Source organism: Girardinichthys multiradiatus, chromosome 12 (assembly GCF_021462225.1).
Source record: "Girardinichthys multiradiatus isolate DD_20200921_A chromosome 12, DD_fGirMul_XY1, whole genome shotgun sequence".
NCBI classification, from domain to species: domain Eukaryota; kingdom Metazoa; phylum Chordata; class Actinopteri; order Cyprinodontiformes; family Goodeidae; genus Girardinichthys; species Girardinichthys multiradiatus.
In genome coordinates, this window is record NC_061805.1 from 41,965,268 (window position 1) to 41,986,412 (window position 21,145).

General features: G+C 38.4%; 1 protein-coding gene across 1 annotated transcript in view; it reads left to right on the forward strand.

Annotated features, from left to right (window-relative positions):
- The window catches only part of grk5l (G protein-coupled receptor kinase 5 like), a 40,143-nt gene that overhangs the window by 12,777 nt on the left and 6,221 nt on the right, over window positions 1–21,145 (forward strand). Inside the window, exons 2-3 of the mRNA XM_047381171.1 lie at window positions 9,644–9,739; window positions 9,835–9,947. Coding sequence (XP_047237127.1) covers window positions 9,644–9,739; window positions 9,835–9,947 — 209 coding nt within the window. The remainder of the gene's footprint in view (window positions 1–9,643; window positions 9,740–9,834; window positions 9,948–21,145) is intronic.

Below are 21,145 nucleotides of genomic sequence, written 5' to 3' on the forward strand. Positions count from 1 at the left end.
CCAGCCTTTTGCATGTGTTTATGACAAGTTTTCAGTCCTTGCATGCAACTTTTCTCCCACAGCTTCTACCTGCTTAAAGATGCACCGACGATGGTCGCTGCCTCCCAGCCCAGAGATTGCAAACTGGTTGACCGCTCCACGTTGTGTTAACACGCTGCCACTGCTGCTGCCCTTAAGCTGACCACTATTTTTAGCTCTGGTGTTTACAAGGACATAAGGGCAGGATAAAAGGCACGCTGTGTAGTTTTTCATAAAGCTTTGTGCAAATATCACATCTGAGTGCCAATATGCTACCCACTTTCTGAATCAGGCACCTGCACATCCTAAATGCAGCCACATTGTTCGAGTCGAGTTAGATATGGTTGTCCCTTTAATTCTAGAGAAAACATCAGTGTGCTACAGCTGATATCATCTCCTCTTTATTTTCCATGACCGATTTTGAGTTTATGACCTTCTCACTAAATGGATTACCATGTGAACCCCCTTCGCCCTGCAGCTGCCAAAGAATGGTCTGGTGTCAGCAGGTAAACGTCGGACATCACGGACTTTTGCTTTGAGCGCATTCGCAGATGCTGTAGCCAAATCATTCTGTTCTTATTATGGATTTTAATGAGGAATACGTGGACGGAAAGGCTCATTGAGGACGATAATAACAAGCACCCTGGGCAGAGGCAGCAACATGACATCATGCTGGAACAGGTCAACAAAGAGTGTCTTCCTGCTATAGTCCTCCCCTTCGGCTCAGGTCTGGCCAACCTTTCCTGCAGCTTCCTGTGGCACACAGACCACACACGCTTGGAATACTTTAGAGAGCTAAGTCCTCATTAACCAGGTTTTGACAAGTACAGTGCCATGCTAAAGTTTTCACACCACAGCGTAGTTTATTGGGATTTTATGAAATACACCGACAGTAACCAAAACATAATTGTAAAGTTATATTTACAAATAAAGATCTAATAGGTGTGGTGTGCATTTGTATTCAGCCCACCTGACTTTGTTGAACCACCGTCCACCCAACACACAGCTGCAGGACCTTTGGAGTATTTCTCATTCAACTGTAGCTCTGGCTGTATGCTAAGGGTCACTGTCATGCTCGAAGGTTGAGATGGTAGAATGCTTCAGTCTCAATTCTTTTACAGCCTCTAACAGGTTTTCTTCTAAAATTGCCAAGTATTTAGTTCCATCCATCGTCCTATCAACTTTGACTAGCTTTGCTGTCCCTGCTGTAAAGCATAACCACAGTTTGATGCTGCCTCCACCGTGTTTCACTGTGGGGATAGTGTGTTTAGGCTGATGTGCAGTGGTAGTATTCTGCCACACACAGCATCTTGCATGTTGGGCAAAATGTTTAATTTTGCTCTCCTCTAACCAGAATACTTTCTTCCACACATTGGTTTGGTCCCCTTCATGACTTGTGTCAAACTTCAAACCACTTTTTTCATGCCACTCTTTCATAAAAGCACAGGTTTGTGGAGTGCACAACTAATAGTTATGATGTTGATCAATTCTCCCACCTGAGCGGTGGATCCTTGCAGCTCATCCAGAGTTACCTTGGGCCTGCGTCTCTGAATAATGTTCTGCTTGAGCAGCCTGTTCGTTTAGATGGGTATTCCTGTTTTTATAGGTAGAGGCTTATAAACTTTTTGTTATTTGTTGTATTCCATGGTCTTCATGATCCAGGTTGTTCACTAATGTTCTCTAACAAACCTTTGAGGAGTTCAGAGAAGAGGTGTATTTACTCTGAGATTGGCATTATAAAGCAAAAGAGGGAGGTTAGTAACACTGGTTAGTCTTAAGAAATAAATAGGCTGGGCATATGCAGATGAGGTTAAATATTTAGAATAAATTGGTTCTGTGCAACAAAGTCCATTCATTCATCCATTTTCTATACCTGCTTCTTCCATACTGGGTCACGGGGGAGCTGGTGCCTATCTCCAGCGTTCTACAGGCGAGTGGCGGGGTACACTCTGGAGAGGTCACATGCAGCAAAGTATCATCCTTATTTACATATGGCTGCAGAACATTCATTCATGACATGTTTTACAACCCAAAAAAGAACAATCTGGAAAGGTGTGATTTATTATCACAAACTCCATCCCTGACTTACCACCAACAAATTTATATTTAACGCTTTGTCATCAAGATGTTTCTTGCAATAAAGCAAAACCATACAGTACTCAGAATCTCTCCAGCGATCCCTGATACACAGGAAGAGGATGTTGTTGAGTGCCAGTGCAAGTGCTTCTGTTTTTCCTTGATAACTCACTACTGTATTTTCCACTCGTGCTTTACATCTGTGAAAAAAACTGCCTTCCACCTGCAGCTTCGATGCAAATGCATTTCTAAGAAAGGCACAGTTGAACGCTGTGGGAGGGAGGGAGAAGAGTGAGAGAGAACAAAGACGTTTGAATCAGTGTCTGGTTGCTGGTAGGCCTCACTGTTGTCCCTACCTCGCTGACCAGGATGACTCAATTACAACGCCGACATTTAACAGCTTAGACAGAGGAGGTGATATGAGAAGAAGCAAAAGTTGGATCATTACAAAAGGGATGATCAGTTGTTTGTGAACAAATGAGGGTCAGCGCAGGCAGGAGATGAGTGTGAATCTACCAAAAATCTTTCACACATTTTGCACAGCGTAGGCGTAGAGCAGTTCATGAAGTATTCACTGTGCTCCGCTCTGCCAGTCCCCATGCTTTCACATCGCATTCTGCTGCAGCTGTTAGTGTATGCTGGGTTCAAAGTGTGGCTCTTAGGATGTGGTTTCTTCTGGCTGTCCACAGAAGATCTAACTTCACATTTGGGGTGATAGTGTGTGGAGGGTGTGACTTCGGTTAACAGCCTCAGATCCTTTTATGTGTCAACACTTTAGGAACATAACCTCACAGACAAGCAGTTGTTTTTGGACGTGTGGACGGATGGGCCCTGCAGGACGGTTCGTCTTGGTTAAATTGAGCGTGTGGACATTGCTGCAGAAAGGTCACGGTAATAACACGCAGATGTTTGGGATGCTGGTAACCCGCCTGGTGTTGTGCCAGACGGATGTCGTTGCCTCTCTGACCTTATTTTTTGCTACACTTGATGTGCCTCGGTGACGTCAGAGCTGTTGAGCAGAAACATAAATAAAGGGCGGCGACCGCACTGTGTGCATGGAACAAATTAGGCTGACAAGTTCCTGAGAGCAGGGAATCCAAAGAGCGGCGCATATTTCAGCTCAAGTGTAAGTGACAGGCCATGAGAGAGCAAAAAGTTTTAATAAAAGAAGAAATTAACAAAGCACCAAAAACAATATGGTTTCTAGACTTTACAAGAACATTCATGCTTTTAGTAGCCTGGTTTGGGCCTCAAAGTTTCTGACAGTTTGAACATTCAACAAAACATATGGATGTTTTTAAGGGTTTTTTGTTTCTTTGTATTTTAATTCAAAAATCTTTGTGGGTTGTTTCTGTTGACATTACTAAGCTTTTTGTAAACTGCATCCAAGGTCTAATTTGTCATTTCCTGCCAGGATATTTTCCCCTTCACCGACCAGATATACTGCAGGGATACAACTAGAATTAGGCACCACGGTTTTACAATGAAGCGTTAACAGAAAACATTCAAAACCAAACATTAACTGAAGAATAAACTGAACCTGACTGCAGTGTATTTAAACTAGGATTAAAATGGAATGCATGTAATTGAACTTGAATATGCCTGTATGATTGGGTTGAATTGACCATATTCTGTATATCTGCATTCAAATTGAGTGTTTTTGTTTTGGAAAATGCCTTTGTTGTAAATTGGTGCTATATAAATAAACTGAATTCGACTGAACTGAATTATTTACATTTTATTAAATGGTAGCATATTGAAAATCATTTATATCCTTCTCAGTAATCAAGGGCAAAAACGTTTTTGGCATTGCAGCAATCAAACCCTTCTTCTAATTGCTGACCAGCTTCTTGCATGTTCAACTATTATTTTGATCATTTAGCCTTGGTATTGACCTCGAAGTCTTTGGGGTCAGAAGGCTGCCTTGCCATCACCCTTTCTTTAGCTTGCTCCACAGATTCTTTATAAGGTTCAGGACAGGACCACGACATTAATATTACTTCCAGTCTGAAGAATCGGGTTGGTAAAACTAAAAGGGGCATGTAAAAGTTTGAGCCTCCTTGTACTTTAAAAAAGGCTAAAACCATTTGTGGAACCATTCATTTGGTTTAAAATCCTTTTAATCGGTGATGTTAGAGTACCAGTGTGACCAGTTTTCTCTAGGTGTGTGGAGAATAGTGTAACACAGTGCTGCCCCTCCCACACATATTGCTAAGCACTACCAGTCAGCTGGCTGAAATAAGACTGCCATGCTTTTCCCTCGCTTACAAAAAAGAAAAATTAGGCTTTGTGGATATATTATTCAAACATTGCCAGTCATGGTGGGTAGATGTGAGCATCACCATCACTTTTATTAAGACAACAGTTTTTTTAACACTACAGCTGGCAAAAGACGAGCGGGATTCCTGTTAAGCAGCCCACTGCAGGCTGGGAAACTTGAGCAGTTAGCCTGACTAATCAAGCAGCTAATATCAGGTTGTTCTACTTGTGTTACTCTATAAGAAACAGAACAACAAAAATTAGTATTTTACAAAATATGCACTCAAGACCAACCAATAAATTTAGTGTTTGTTCTAATATTTTTCTCAAGTCTCAAGCCAACAAATAAATTAATAATAAATAAGATATCATTTTAACAATGTTATCAATAATTGGTGCATTCCTCTGTTAAACAATAAGAGGTCAATATACCTTTTAGTTTTAGGTTGTTTTTAATAAATAATGTAATGTGAAATTCAGGTGTTTTTAGTCTAGGTCATCATAATGTGAGAGTCTCATTTTGGCCCATGTCTAATTTAGTATAAATTCAGAAGGTTTTTTTTCCCCAAATGCTTTTTGCACAAAATCTTGAAACATTTTCTTGTTCCTTATAGATGATATTAGCTAATTACATGGGACTATACTCGCCAGCTGGAGTTTCAGAGCAGTGTTATCTTAATAAGAGTGACAAGCGGCGCTCCTTTAGTTTGCAATCCATGAGTGTCAACATTTTTTCACAAACTGAAAGTAGTCTCTTTGAAGAATAACTTTTTAAACCTCGGTATACTTTTATGCCGGTAGCCATTGCAAGTCTTGGTAAACAGACACAAAACACTTTGTTTGAAACCTTTTCAACTTGGAAAGGGTGTGTTTTTTTTTTGCCTTTGATGCAGTGTGCAAATCCAACATGTAAATATTATTTAGGAGTAGTTGGGTTCATTTTCATACACATATATGTAATTTTAACTAGAGAAAAGGCCTAAACTTGTTTGGATCAGCGAACAAATATTCTGTCAGTAGGATATGTAAATAGAAAGCCAACAATTTTATTGACTAATTTGAAGAAAACTGAGCCCCTTAAATGAGAGTTAAATATGTTTTATTCAGTTTATTAATATTTCTTTAAGTAATAATTCTCTCATGATTTTCCATAAATCAGAAGAGTCAAAAGTAAAGCAACAAATGTTATATTATACAGTAAATGGGACCTAAAATCACAACAGCACCATGTCATCCCAGAAATGTTGAAACCTCAATTTTTAACTTTAATCAAGCAGAAAAGAGGACGTCTAGATGTCTAGTAAACACATTGACAACACGCACACTAAGCTGAAAGGAAACATATGTTGGCAGGTTCTTCTAAAATTTATAGTAAAGATGCTGACATGGAGTTTATTATCTCTTGTCAGATCTTTTGCTCTGTGGCTGTTTTTCTCTGAAATCAAGTTGGAACAGTTTCACCATGGTTCTTCTCAACTGTTGACAATACACAGACATCACCTCCTCCTACTATGTGGTCAGAAATCTCAATCTTAAACCACTGATCTACAGTCACAGGACAAACATCCTCTTGCAGTTCTGGGATTTGTACATCAGGATATAATCGTCATTCAGACTGTCTGGTATTCACCAGATTCTAAACGTCTAAAAGGTATTTAAATCTAATAAAAATGCACAGCAGATTCTACATTGCCATTATTTATTACATAAAGATGACGATGTGTGTTAGAAACCAATTATTTAGTAGTTTATAAAATCACTTTTAGCACTTTTAGTTGAAGTAATTGTTTTCTGAAAGATTTTATCATTGGAAATGGATGTTAGTCTACCATGCTTGACCAGATCGTTTTTGTCCCCTGTGGTTTGTTTGCATTAGCTAATGCACAGCTCACTTAAGGTTAATCTGTCAGACAAATGGGCTTAAATGTGACTCTAGGATATTTTGGTGTAAGGTGGCCCCGTCCTGTGGCTACACAATAGGTTACACATTACCCCTCCACCACCGTGATATGAGGTTTTAGTTTTTGCTCCAAACATGTCCCTATACATTATGTCCAAACATGTCCACTATGGTTTCATCTGTCCAAAAAAAATTGTTCCAAATGTTTTGCAGGTCATTCAGATTCACCTTTGCAAACTTAAGTTATGCTGCACCTTTCCAAACAAGCCCAACTTCTTCTATTTGTTTTTTTCTAATTGTATCATTATGATCCTTAAACATACCAACTGAGGCTTGTGGAGTGTGAGATTGAGCTCTTGGGGTTTTGTATAATTTCTCGAAGCATCAAATGATCTGAACTTGGGTTACATTTGCTGAGGACTCTACTCCTGGAAAGACTGACAATTGAGAAAAATGTTTCCATATCTAAATTCTCTTTCCCATTGTAGAATAATAAACTTCAGAGATTTTGGGAGTGACCTTTGACCCTTCCCGGATTAACATTTTCATCTGTAAGGTCATTGGTGTTGTCTTTTCTCTTCACACTCTGTTAACACACCTCGATGCTTCAGACCAGCCAGTTGGGAGAATGGCTAGTTTATTTTAGTTATTTCTTTTTAGATTTTATTGTTGTTTTTTTTTAAGCAGGCAAACAGGACGTGGGGTGTAGAGAAGGGAAGACAGGCAGCACAGGCCTCCGGGGTCGGGACCCGGCAGAATGGCTACTTTTGTAGAGGTAGTCACACTTGCCAATGATGAATTAATTAGTAAATGTCACTGAAACAGCAACAGTGTAATTACTTTTCCATGCACAGCCTTTCAGTTTGTTTTAATTTTTGCCTAATAAATATCAACATAGTAAAACCTTTAAATACTTCCAATCCTGGTTAAGACCAGACCTTTTTTATGCCCTGATAAGTAAAACCAAAGAAGTGAAAGAGGTTGAACTAAATAATAGACATTGAGATTTGGAAGCATTGAATTAGGCCAATCACAGGTTCCAAATGTAAAGATACAATGAACCTTAAGCAGATTGTAAAAGAAAAAGGCTCATTTGTTCGGACAGGAGAGGTAAGGTTGGAGGAGATTAACAGATAAGGAGAAGGAGGATATGAAGGAGAAGATGAAAAATAAACAAGTTTAGGGCGCAGCGAGAGGGAAAGAAAACAGGACACGGACAGAAAAAGGAGGAACTGCATTATTTGTGGTTGTCTCAGCATTGTGTACACTTTGAATGCCTGGGTGGAACCCAATGTTTAGCACAATTATTTAACACGGCGTTGACCCGTGGCAGGAAATCTGTGCTGTTTGGTAGGCCCCTACATCCATAGATGCCTAACAGTAGCACCAGCGCATTCATTTTATTGGCCCCCATTGGGAATGACCTTCTCTGTTCACTATACTGCTGTGTGTGTTTTGGCTGACATTATGTTTTTAATAAAAGAGATTAAAATGCTTTACCACAGAAAAGTATGCTGAGATTTAGTCGGCCTGCATACATGTACTCGTTAACTCCTTTCAGAGAACAACTGGGGCTTAAATAAGGAAGTGTGCCTTTTTAGTACGTAGCATGTTTGGTCTATTGTAATGCTGAAGAGGAGCAGATGCTGGAGGTTAATGATTGTCTCAGGGGATATTTTGACTTCAGTTATTAAGACATTCTTGCTTCATGTTTGTTCACGATGATAAGGCTTTTCTGTGTCTAGGTTCCACTACTGTGAGGTTTGGTTAGAAAAAACCTGCTGAACTTGAGGTTGTAACAAGGATCCTTACAAGCCAGGAAACCCTTTTTTGTGTACTAAAGTTGCAAGAAATAGAGCAACAATGGCCAATTATAAAATCCATTGTATGTGGACAAGATACTCACTTTTTTCATGTATTTTAAGGTGATAAAGCAGCTTTAGTACGTCAGTATCCAATACAGTGTCTTGTAAAGGTATTCATACCTCTTTTTAACTTTTCATTGTGTGACAACCATACAATTTACTGTATTTTATAAGATTTTATGTGTTAGAAAAACACAATGTACTGCATAACTACAAAGTAGAAATAAAAGCATACATGGCTTTCAAATCACTTTACAAATACAAATCAGATAATTGTGACCTGCATTTGTATTCAGTCACCTCTGAGTCAATACTTTGTGGAAGAACCTTGGGTACCTCTGTCCCTCCTAAACTGAAATGACAGCCACATAGCATGATGCTGCCACCACCATGTTTCAAGGTGGGGATGGTTTGCCCAGTGTTAGTTTTTCGCCACACATAGCATGTTAAATGTAGGCTAAAAAGTTCCACTTTGGTCTCATTCAACCAGAGCATCTTCCCCCACATGTTTACACTCTCCTTTGCATGGTTTTTGGACAACTCCAAACAGGACTTCTTATGACTTTCTATGTGACTATTTCTGAGATTTAACGCTAAATATTACACACAGAATATTTACTGATTCACTGATGTGTAAGTCCCCCCCACACACACACACACACATCCCAATAAAATGTAATGTGAAAAAATGACTTGCAAGGCACCATAAAGGTGGAAAGGATGAGGCATAAAGGCAGAAGGATTGATGGGAAAACTGCTAAAGCTTTCAGTCAGAGGCTCCAGCATGATGTAGTGCCTCTCACATTCCTGAGTTATTACTTAAAGATGTCTGCTTGTCATTTCCTCTCTTGCTTTCTTGCTTTTATGCACTCTGTGCCTATCACACTGGGTACACTGGGAGCAGCGAGTAGAAAAAATGCTTGTCATTTCATTGGAGCAGTCATATAGTGTGTTAAGAAATTAAAATTGAAAAAGACACTGCGCTGCAAATTGTGTTTTATTCTATTATGAAGATGCTAAACGAGACAAACATGATTTTGATTTTGTCTTGATATGAAATGTGGAAGAAGCCATATATGAAAAGCAAATTGGATTATTGGATGACTCCAAAATGTTCCCTTAGATGTCTGAAGACTGAGGGTAATGGAATCCAGTCCTGCTGAGTGCTGGATTCTTATGGGAACAGAGTTGGTCAGAACAGACTTTCTGTCTGACCAAACACACACATTCACTCACACTAAACACACACACTGTTCCACTTTCAGGGAAGCTTCTGAGTTAGGAGGAAAGTCAACTGAGAAATTTACGGAGGAAGTTAGACGTAATCTATTAATTATATATACGCTCTGAGACTTTGTTTTTTTACAAGAGGAAAGCCCATTCACTAACCCCCCCACCTCTTTCTCCCACTTCAGTCAGCCATTAATACTCACTTTTTTTTCCTTACTAGTAAAAGTTACTTTTGACAATTTAATAAAGTCCTGTCATTTTAATATTTTTACTACTTATTTGTGTGTCGCCAAAGGAGGAGGTGGAAAACGGAAAGGCAGGAGCAAAAAATGGAAGGAGATCCTTCGCTTTCCCCACATAAGCCAGTGTGCTGAACTGGGAAAAACTATCGGTAGGTGTTTGTGCTCTCTCCTCATCTGAAGGACGTTTGGCTGTTGGTGTTTCCAAATGCTCCGTGTTAATTTGTTTGCTTTTTCACTTTTGCAGAGAGGGATTATGCCAGCATCTGTGACAAGCAGCCTATTGGACGGCTTCTCTTTCGTCTTTACTGTGAGACCAAACCCAGCTTGCAACAATGCATTCAGCTACTAGATGCAACGGTATGCATAAACACATTTTATAGGTTTTTTTCACCCAAGGGTTTCCTTTATTTATTTGTTTATGTGGAAAGAAAGAATTGGGAAGTCCACATTTAAACATATATACCTCTATATATTGAAGTTTTAACCTTGCCTAAACTTCCCTTCGTGTATTTCTTATTTCTATTGTAATGTTTCTTTACTTCTGTTCTTTATTTTCTTTTCTGTAAAGCACTTACCTTGTTTATGAATAGTGCTACACAAATAAACATGCTCCCCACTGCCTCAATCTGAGGTTGTTTTGATGAATAGAAGGGCATAGAAAATATTTTCAATCCCAAAACTTTGCAGTAAGAAATTTCTGTTAACTGTAGAATACTCCAATTTGATATCTTTGATTTTTAAATGTGGATTATCAAATATAGTGTGCATTCTTTATACAAAAAACAAAAACAAAATTGAAATAGCCGTTTGGTTGAGTGGATCATTTGAACCTCAAATGGGATTTCAGTTTCAGCAGTAGCAAAGTGACAGCTGACTTTTTTATTGTTCAAGGGCTTGAGCCAGCATCTGATACAAAGGTAACCTGGGCAAAAATTCACACTGCTCAAATCCAAACCTGCTATGTGTCCAGGACACATGGCAATTCACAGTTTTTTTCTTAAGCTAAAAAAAAAAAAAAACTTTTTTGTGTTTTCACAAGTAGCATAAAGTCTTATTAAATCTAAGACTGTTTCAAAGAATTTATTTTCAGCATAGAAGTATTAGGGACAGGTTTCACCGCTCTAGATATTTAAGATTATGAGGTACAGTTGCACAACAGCAGTCCTTATTCCTTAAATAACAGTGAAATACGTTTTTAACATAGTGCTGAAGCGGAGTACAACTTCAGTGTTGTCAGTGGCCAATTGTTAGCCAGTGGCTTTAAGATTCTTCCCTATGATTCACACTATCGAATTAAATGTTAGGAGCGTTCAATCGACATCATCTTCAGGGTTCTTAACTTTTAATATTCTGCTGCCATTCCCCAATAAGTCTGTTATTCCCCTTCCTGTGTAATCACTCGTTACTTCAACTGCCAAGGCCGAATCACCTTTCTCTATAAAAAAAAAACAGGATTTGGTTTAAAAAAACATACGATTTAAAAATGGCTTAAGTTTTCCCATGACTCCGGGTTTTATTTAACAAAAAAAGCTCCTTCCATGGCTCAGTGACTTCTATATCACCTTCTATAGGGCCAAATCTTGACTGACTCCTGTTCGACAACGCCGGGCTGTTGGAAAAGGCTGAAATTCTGGGACAAAAATACTTTCGAGAGCCCAGATGTATGTGAGAAATTCATGGAGTAGAATCTTAAAGCCACTGCCAGTGTAGATAAGAGAGAACACAGTTTTCCAAAGGAAGGTTAATTTAATTTAAGTCAGCCAATGAAAAAATAAATACTAAAAGGACAAAGGGTCATCCGTGGATCCTTAGATCAATGTCTTCACTTGGTTTAGCAAATTACAAACTTAAAAACTACCATTATAATGTGGCCAAGTGTTGTTGGCCAGTCCAGAATGAAGTCTTTCATAACAGACTGCATAACTTTATAGGAGAGCAACTCAAGAACTACTTTCTTTCTTACTTCAAAACCGGAGTCATTAAAACACAGGGTGTAACGCTCAAAATATTCTCCCTTATATCTGGGGATTATAATAGTAGCTGGAACTAAAACAGAAACTGAATAATGCTTTACAAGACAGACTTTACTTTGACAAGACACAACACCCCATTTTAATATCAAAACACCTGTATCAATTAGTCATTACGGACAGATATTATGTAGGGCTGTTGTTGTGGGAAGGACACAACATGTGTCCAAACAGTCATAGAGCTTCAGAAGCTCCAGCAGAACTGTAATTCTTTATCCACTGTGTTTGAAGCCTGCCATGCAGCCTGAAAGCTGATGGAGTCTGAAATGTCTTCCTGCAGCCACGTCGCAATGGAGTATAATGCTGCATTCCTCATCAGAAAGGTCCAAGCGGCTTGCACATGCAGACAAACTTTAGTATGTCGAAACCTTTATTGCCATTATGTACTCATCAATTTGCTCTTAGTCTATTTTGTGTACCAAGAATCTCACATTTCACATAATGCTGAAGAAAACTAATTATTTAAATGTCCCCCCTCCATGCTGTCCCTTATGGAGTTGTCCCATGTTCATGATGTTTCCTCCTCAACTCATTAAGGATCTGGCGGTCCTATTTTAAACATTTTTTGAACTTTGGAAAATTTCAGTCAGCTGCTTCTGCTTGTAAACAACATTCCTATAAAATAAAATAAAAATCCATAAATAATATGTTTTTACTTAAATCAGTTAGTGATGCAAAGATAAAGAGAACATCACAAGAATTAATGCAACAGAAGACAGTCTGGACCCATTCCAGGAATATTCCCTCAAATGCCATTGGTGGAGACTCACACTATTTACAAGAGTGGGTGAATGTGTTGTAAGTCAGAAATTAAATACTGGTGCCAAAATTGTTATACATAACTGTATTTTATTAGAAGTAAGATTGACATAGGGTTACTTGGATAGGATTATGAGCTTATGAATGGGTTGTATTAAATTTATCTGAACTAATATTAATTGAATTTGAGTTGGACCTGTTTGTCTTGTAGTGCTTCCAGAAGAAATTAGTTATGAATGTTGCTATTTAAATAAACAGAACTGAAATTACAGCCTAATGATAAAAACTCTGTATTCCTCTAATGAGTTCAGAGAGGATAAGACTTCTGAACTTTACGCTGGTATTAAAAAAGTATGATAATGTTTTTTAAGTATTCCATCATGTTGTAAAACCTATTTAGGGATGGGTTCCAAAGTCCGAATCCCGTTGGTACTACTGAGTACCGACTCATGTAAAATCAAACTGTACCCTGTTTCGCCACCTAAACACATCATCATGACACTAAGGGAGTGGAAGAGTGGCCGATTTTCCATGCCGGACATGAGCACAGCATTGCACGCACAAGGGTGTAATGACGTCAGCAGCCGCAGCTACAGTCAACAAAGCATGGCTGATAGAAACCACTCAAAAGTACTGCTCCACTTTTCAAAATGCAATATTTGTGACACAAAGTGCAAGGCCAGCAGCGAGAATACTTTGAATCTGAGGAAGCACCTGGTTAAGCACAAGATTTGAAGAGTGCACAATTTTTGTTAGCCTCAACTCCTGCATTTGGCACCGTTAGCACGCCTGCATCCGTTGTCGACTCGTCTTCTGCAGGCAGCAACATGGGAGAAGAAATGTTTGAAACAACTGAGATGTTACAATACAAACAGCTGGATGTTGTTTTGATATATTAATTAAAGATTTTAAATTGAGAAAAAAATTTGAGATTTTATCATTAAACGAATTAACATTTATTACCACATAAACACACACAAACGTACCGAAAACTGGTACTGCTGAGTACCTGTAATGAGTCCAGGCTATTGGTACCGTATCGGTTCAAATGTGAAAGGTACCCATTTCTAGACCAATTCAATTCAGTTTTATTTATATAGTGCCAATTCACAACACATGTCTCAAGGCACTTCACAACAGTCAGATTCATACATTACAATTAGTCCATTGAACAGTGCAGTCAGAGTTAGTTATTTATTCAAATTGGATAAAAAGTTTTTCTGTCTAAGGAAACCCAGCAGATTGCATCCAGTCAGTGACTTGTAGCATTCACTCCTCCTGGATGAGCATGTAGAGACAGTGGACAGTCACTGGCGTTGACTTTGCAGCAATCCCTCATACTGAGCATGCATGTAGCGACAGTGGAGAGGAAAAACTCCCTTTTAACAGGAAGAAACCTCCAGCAAAAAACAAGCTCAGTTTGAGCGGCCATCTGCCACGACCGACTGGGGGTTTGAGAGAACAGAGCAGAGACACAAAGAGAACAAAGAAGCACTGATCCAGGAGTACTTTCTATGGGAAGGAAAAGTAAATGTTAATGGATGTAGCTCCTTTAGTTGTTTCACCTAGAAAGAAAGAACAGATAAACTCTGAGCCAGTTTTCAAGGTTAGAGTCTGAAAAAGAGCACATAGAGTATGTTACAGTTAAGCTCAGTCAATTTCCATGTCTAGGAGAGAGAAATGATTAAACACTAAAAGGCAGGGCTATGTGGATCATCAGTAGAGGGTGAGCATTAAGTTGTTGCCAGCAGAAGCTCGGACGATTCCTCTCTCCAGAAAGGTGTCAAAGGTAGACACAAAGTCAGGCCAGGTGTAGCTTCTAGGAAGAGAAAAGAGAGAACAAGGTTTAAAAGCTGAAATAACAGCAAATAATGCAAAATTGGAGAGTAGTGTGACAATGTAGCGAAGAGGGTGAAAGTGGTCATTATGTCCTCCAGCAGCCTAAGCCTATAGCAGCATAACTACACAGATAGTTTCAGTTCAGATTATTTAGTTAAATGGCGCTTATTTACAACAATGTCGTCTCAAGGCACCTCACAAAGGGTCCCACTGATGGTCATTGTTATACTAAAAACCACAAGGATTGGGATACCTCTCTCTGTCAGACTGATTATAACCATTGGAAAAGAGCAGGGGTCATACAGCCCCCTATTCAGCCTTTTCCTCAAAATATCTTAATTTTAATCCTTCTTTACAATATTTTAATATTTTTTGGAAACATTTCACTGGTTAATATTAAGAAACCACCTAGATGCATTTACCTCATAAACTGCAGTTTGGACATTTATTGACCCACTGTAGTCCATCATATTGAACTAACCATAAATGTGCTGTTTCCTCTTCAAAATTACCATAAACAATTCTAAATGAACTCTATCAAATGTAAATGGTACATAGACTAACATCGTGCATTGCAACCTGACACACTGTTAGTCATATAACCTAAGCACCAACATTAACTGCAGGCTAGTAGAATTTTCTTTAGTGTCAGGAGTGTTAAGCTTATCACGCCTTCTATCTCAAACATGCATTGGATGGCCTGCTTCTCTTTCTCAGTGAAAGGTTTAAAATGTTATGGTAAAAGAATGATTTGAGTTCTGATCAGTGGGCTAATATTTTTGTTATGAGAATCCATCCGTCCATCATCTTTACTCGTTTATCCGAACTGTGGCTGGAGCCTACCTCCAGCAGTCATTAGGCGAGAGGCAGGGTACACCCTGGACAAGTTGCCAGCCTATCACAGGGCAACTTTTATAAGAATATTCAATATAACTCTTCTAGTGTGTAGTTTTTTCAAAATGTTTTCTTATGGAGGGAGTAGTTGTATGGTTTCAAATGGCAGTACACTGACTCTTACCTGCAATGAAAAATTTAATTTTAAATTCCTGTACAACAGCAGGGGTATCAATATATATACTGATGATTTTATAGCCCCTTATTTCTTTACGTGGTACCCAGATTTAGACAAGACAACACTGCCCTTATTTAATATAAGTATACAAGTGTGAATGTCAAGATAGTGTTAGCATTAGCCACTCAAGCCTAGTATTAGCTTGTAAAAGTGAAAGCTAGAATCTGCTTAGAAATATTCATTTACCAGCTAAAGACAACATAAATTCATTTTGCAGCTAATAAAATTGATATTTTATAGCTATAAATTATCATTTTGTTTTGATTTACATACCAGGTGATGTATGAAAACAAATACTTGTTTTATAAAAAGTTAGTGACAACTAGCGTATCTTGGATTTTGTTTTTAGCCTAGAAAATCTACAGCAGTTTGCTAGAAATTAGCATTCTGTTTTGATTTACAACTAGCTGCTGCTTGAAATCAAAGACCTGTATTACTTTTGTGTTGCAAATCTTTCTTTATTTAAAGTGCTTGTGACCATCTCTATAAAGGACAGTAAAGGGCAAATGTTGTCTGCGTGGAAGGAAAAAAAACAGCGCTACCTGTCAGTCATCAAACTGTTTCAGTGAACTATTTTGATTGCATTGTAGTCTGTAATACGGTTCAACAGAGCTTCGATTACTCAAACAGGCAGATCTTCTGGTCGTTTACCCTGCTTGTCTCCCCCCCATTCCGATTTCTCACTCTGCGTCTAGACAAAATAGCTCCCACGGGACACATTTAGGTCTGTATCTATCAACACCCAGAATATCTTTGTGGGGCATGTGACAGGACAGAAACGACAGCATTGTTTCCCAATCCCAGAACACTCTTCTGGTTCGAGCGCATGTTTGTGTGTTTGCAGGATATCTCAGAGTGTGTGTGTGTGTGTGTGTGTGTAATACCAGAGGAACGTCTGATAACAAAGACTCTGATAACAATCACTATCCTTTGTTTGTATTTCAATGGTTTTCCATATATTTCTTTGTATACAGTGAACCCTCGCTATATCGCGGTACACCTTTCACGGTCTCGCTGCTTCACGGATTTGCATCGTGCATTGTGTTCTGCATTCTGATTGGCTAAACAGTCTCTCCGCTTCTTCTCTACCTGTGTGCCAATAACGTAGCGGTTTAATATGTACACGTACGTAAAACAACTACCGACAACAACTACCGATAACTATGTTCTTCTCTCGAAAAAACACACCTGCACTTTAGCCACACACCTGGCTTTAGAAGAAAAAAATCCTACAGAGGGGAGTCAGGATGCAGCGGCTCAGTCAGAAGAGCAGTGAAATATACATGAGTCACTATTTGTCCTACTGTACCTTGTATTTTTTTTTTCATAATCATTTTTCATTTTCTCCCGTTCTAATCCAATGACTCGGGTCACGGTGGGTGGTGCTGATCTCCGCAATTTGAAGCCTTCAGTTCGTGTTAATGATTAAAATTATTATTTTACAGTACAGTAGTTATTTGTAAAAAAAAAAAAAAACAACGTTTATACAGTACTTTTATTTCTTCAACAAATGCTTGGGCCTGAAAACAGGTTTTGTTCTTTGGTTTCAATGTATTATGGAGTATTTTATTGTATAATAATTGTAAAAAAATAAAGCTGACTACTTCACAGAATTCACCTATCACGGGTTCTTTTTGGAACGTAACCTCAGCGATAAACGAGGGTTCACTGTACAATAAATATTTGTTCCTATATATTTTTTCTTATTTTTCAGTTGCTTTATGGTTTCTCAATCGATTTTTCACTTAAGCTCTTTGGTTTTTTGTGCATGCACTGTGTTTGCATGACTGTGTATGTGTGTGTATGTTTTGTGGTGGAAATTGGGTGACGCTGGTGTGACACACTGTGACACTCCAGGACCTCAAGGAATCCCACCGTGTTTACTGTGGGATTGCCAGGCAACGCGAACCCATGCTGGAAAAACCCAGCTTGTAGAAAGAGGGGGGCCAGCTTGCATCACAAACACCATGTTGCTTCCCCCGTCCCTTCGTAGAAGTTAAAAGGACTGGCTGGGAAATACATCTGAGCGCTTTCATGTTGCAGCCTTTGCGAAAATGTCCAGTGCGTCTAGCAGTCGATGACCTGTTTTTTTCAGCAGCTGTCTACATTCAGCACTAAGCCGGGAGCAAACTATGTTTATGTGATTGTGACTGTGAGACATACTGATGCAGAGTCAGAGATCTTTTTCACAGACAAACAGCATATGCTTCAATCAGGATTCCCCCGTAATTTTGTATGTAAAATTTCCATAATTTTCCAGACTCAAATTTTTGTATTTCTTATACTTTTAGTCGGATTTAAAAAAATAAAATAGAAACATTCACAATGAATTTATGGCATACATTTATGCAGTGAGAAGGCTTTACATATGGTATCAACAACAAAACAAAACTTGTAAGATGGAAGGTCAGGAAAAACTGAGGAGAAAAGGAAGGAAGGGATGGAGAAAATGAAGGGATGAGGGAAGAACATGAGAAATGAATGGTGGCAGCACACAAGATAGGAGAGAAGGACACCAAAAATGCAAAAAGGAAGGAAACAAGAAAGAAATTAAGGATGGACACAATAAATGAAGTGTAGAAGGAAATGAGGAAAGAAGGACATTAGGAAGCACAGAATGGAATAGGGAATAAATCACAGAAAACAAATATGTTTCCATAATCTTGTTTTCTTTTTACATACTTATGCAGACCTGGAAAATACTGAACCCAAATTCCAGACTTTTCCAGGCTCCACAGGAACCCTGGATCATTACAAATTAAAATACATTCAACATGTATTTTATGAAAACGAAAAGTTGGATTTTTTTTTTTTACAATTGGAAAGAAGAGAATGGTAAAAGTGGTAAAAAACACTTTTACATTTTCAAGTCATTTTCTTCCATTTACATTCACACATTTACACAACAATTTACTGATTAGTAGTGATGTCTGGTGTCATGCTCATAAGCACTAAAGCACACGAATAGCCACATGACTCCTTTGCAGGCATAATAGCTAATGAAGTAATAATAGCATTTGAGTCACGATTTATATCTTTAATTTTAATGGGAAATACTTAACATGTACAGCTCTGGTCAGAAGGGTATATATGCTCATTATCTGCATGAATGTCATACTAGCCCATTATGCCCTTTTTCCTTGTTCTGTTCAGGGTAATGGAACATAGAGCAACAAATCATCATTTGAACGCAAAGAGTAAGAATCAACGCTTCTCTGTGAAATTAAATCACAGATTAGGAGGGCAGCAGCCAATGCATGGCCTTATAAATAAAAGTAAGCCGCAACCTCCGGGTGGCAAAGAAGGCTATCCCTCTCGATAGTACAGTGCACAATGATGGGTTAGGGCTTTACAGTTAGTAACAAACCTCAGAGAAGCATGATAAACTGTCAATCTTTTGAAGACACTGAGTGGAGGCATTCATATACAACATGTCTCCATGATGTAAAATAGACAAAATGTTGCTGTGACAAGATGCTTTTTCACCTGAAAAGACAAACTAAATTTATTTCGAAAGAAAAAACCCAAGTTGAGTTTGGGTTTCTTTACAAGATTTGCAATTTGGGACTTGAAGGTAAGGGAGTCATCAAGCAAGACACCAAGGTATTTGTACGTGTAAATCTTCTTTATGATATTTCTCTCAAGAGTGAACACAGTCCTCTGGGTGTTTACAAATAACATAAATTTAGTCTTGTCAGCATTGAGCACCATATTTAGCTGCAGAAGTGTGTGCTGGACTACATTACAAGCCTTCTGCAGAGATTCAACGGCTTTAGCAGGGGTTGATCCAAAACGGTAAATAATTGTGTCATCAGCATAAAAATGCATATTAGCATTAGACACCTTTTGTCCTAATTAATTAATGTACATAACGAAAAGGAGGGGACCTAAATCTGAACCCTGCGGCACCCCCTTGTGGACACTTGTGAATTTAGACCAAAGACCGTCACATTTAATAAACTGAGTCCTGTCACTCAAATAATTTGTGAACCAGGAAATTACATGACCTGACAGTGCCAAACAAAGAAGCCTGTGCTTTAAAACAGCGTGGTCCACGGCATCAAAAGCTTTTGACAGATCAATAGAAAGTGTGGCTCAATACTGCTTTCGATCAAGAGCAACAAGAACATCATTAATCACTTTTGTAGCTGCAGTGATGGTGCTGTGCTCTTTCCTAAAGCCTGAATGCCGTTTGTCATAAGTTCATTTGAGTATAAAAACCCTTTTAGTTGATCACAAACAAGTGATTCAAGAATTTTTGACAAGACACACAAATTTGATATTGGCCTGTAGTTAGTTGGCCTGCTGGATCACCTCTTTTTAATAAAGGAGTAACAAAAGCTCACTCCCAAACTGAGATTTCTTTGTTTTGGATTGTGACATTGAAAGGGATTGTAAGAAGCTGTGCTACAAAATTAGCTGCCAATTTTAAGAAGTAAGGCATAATCAAGTCTGGTCCAGGAGGTTTTGATGGGTTTTGGCCCATGCCACATTGCGCTGATGGATGGTATCTGACAACTCTGGAGAAAATCAGGGGTTTTCCCTTCACTCTGAATTTCCTGATGCGAGCATTCTTATTTACAATTTTAAAACAATTTTCCTTAAACAATGTCCAAGCTAGCTCAACATCTGGCAATAGATCTATTTGCCACCAGTTTACTGAGGACAAATCCCGATGAAACAGTTGTTCATTACATTTCTTTAAATTTCTATTCCTAATGTTGCTTGGTTCACATTTGGGGATTTTGCAGTTCCTGGATATAGCTACAACACAATGACCACTCAAATCATTGCAGAAGGATGAGAATTTATGAAGGACATTTGTTAGAATTAAATGGATCAAAGTGGACTTATCAGGCCTTTTAGGATTTGGCCTTGTAGGTTGACCAACTGGCTAAGATTAATAGATTCACAGAAATAATTATATAATCAGAAACTACATTTAGCCAGTCCCAATTCAAATCTCCAGCCAATTAGAGTTAATTTTAATTTATTTAGGCAATAAACGCTTTAAGAATGATAATGCCTCCTTGATAGCAGGAGGAGGCCTATAGCACTCAACAACAGTAACAGAGAGGGAATTAGTTATTTCCACATTCAAGGCCAAAAACTCAATTTGCTTACATTTAGACTCAGACAGAACCATTGATGCGTAAAAACATAAATAGCGACACCACCACCTTTCTTTTGCCTGTTGGTACGATAGACACTTGTATGTAAAGATGGTAATGTCTTTATTAGTAATAGATTTAGTCAGTTAGTAAGACAAGTCTAAGAGTGAGTGAGCTATTTAGCAACAGTGAGGAAGAATGTTTGAAGAACCAAAGTAAGCTGTACAAACTGTCAAGCATGGTGGTGGTGGGATAATGCTGAGGGTCTCTTTTGCTGCTAGTATTACTGGTGAATCAGACAAAGTTGATAAAATAATGGAAGAGAAGGACTACATCCAAATTCATCAAATTTAAATTTCTAAAGTCAACCACAGGGCAGATGAAACGTGGATGTTTTTAACATGACTTTGATTCCAAATACGCATCATAAATCTTATGTAAATGTATAAAGTATGCTTAAAAGCAGGATCTGTGTCAGGAAACCAGCCATTTTATTTTATTTTTTTAATTTTATTTAAAAGAGTTTCTATCATCTCTAATAAGAAGAGTGGTCAAATATCAGGCCAGAATTATGCCAGGACCTTGTTGACTGCTGCAAAAGACTGGTTTCTTCACATGTTTCTTTGAAATATTTATCCAAACATTGGTCAGGTGTAGGGTTAGGAGTTAAGTGTAGGTATATATTTAAGGGTCAATGTCTAATTTGGATTGTGTAGATTAGAGAAAATTAACAATAAAATTAAA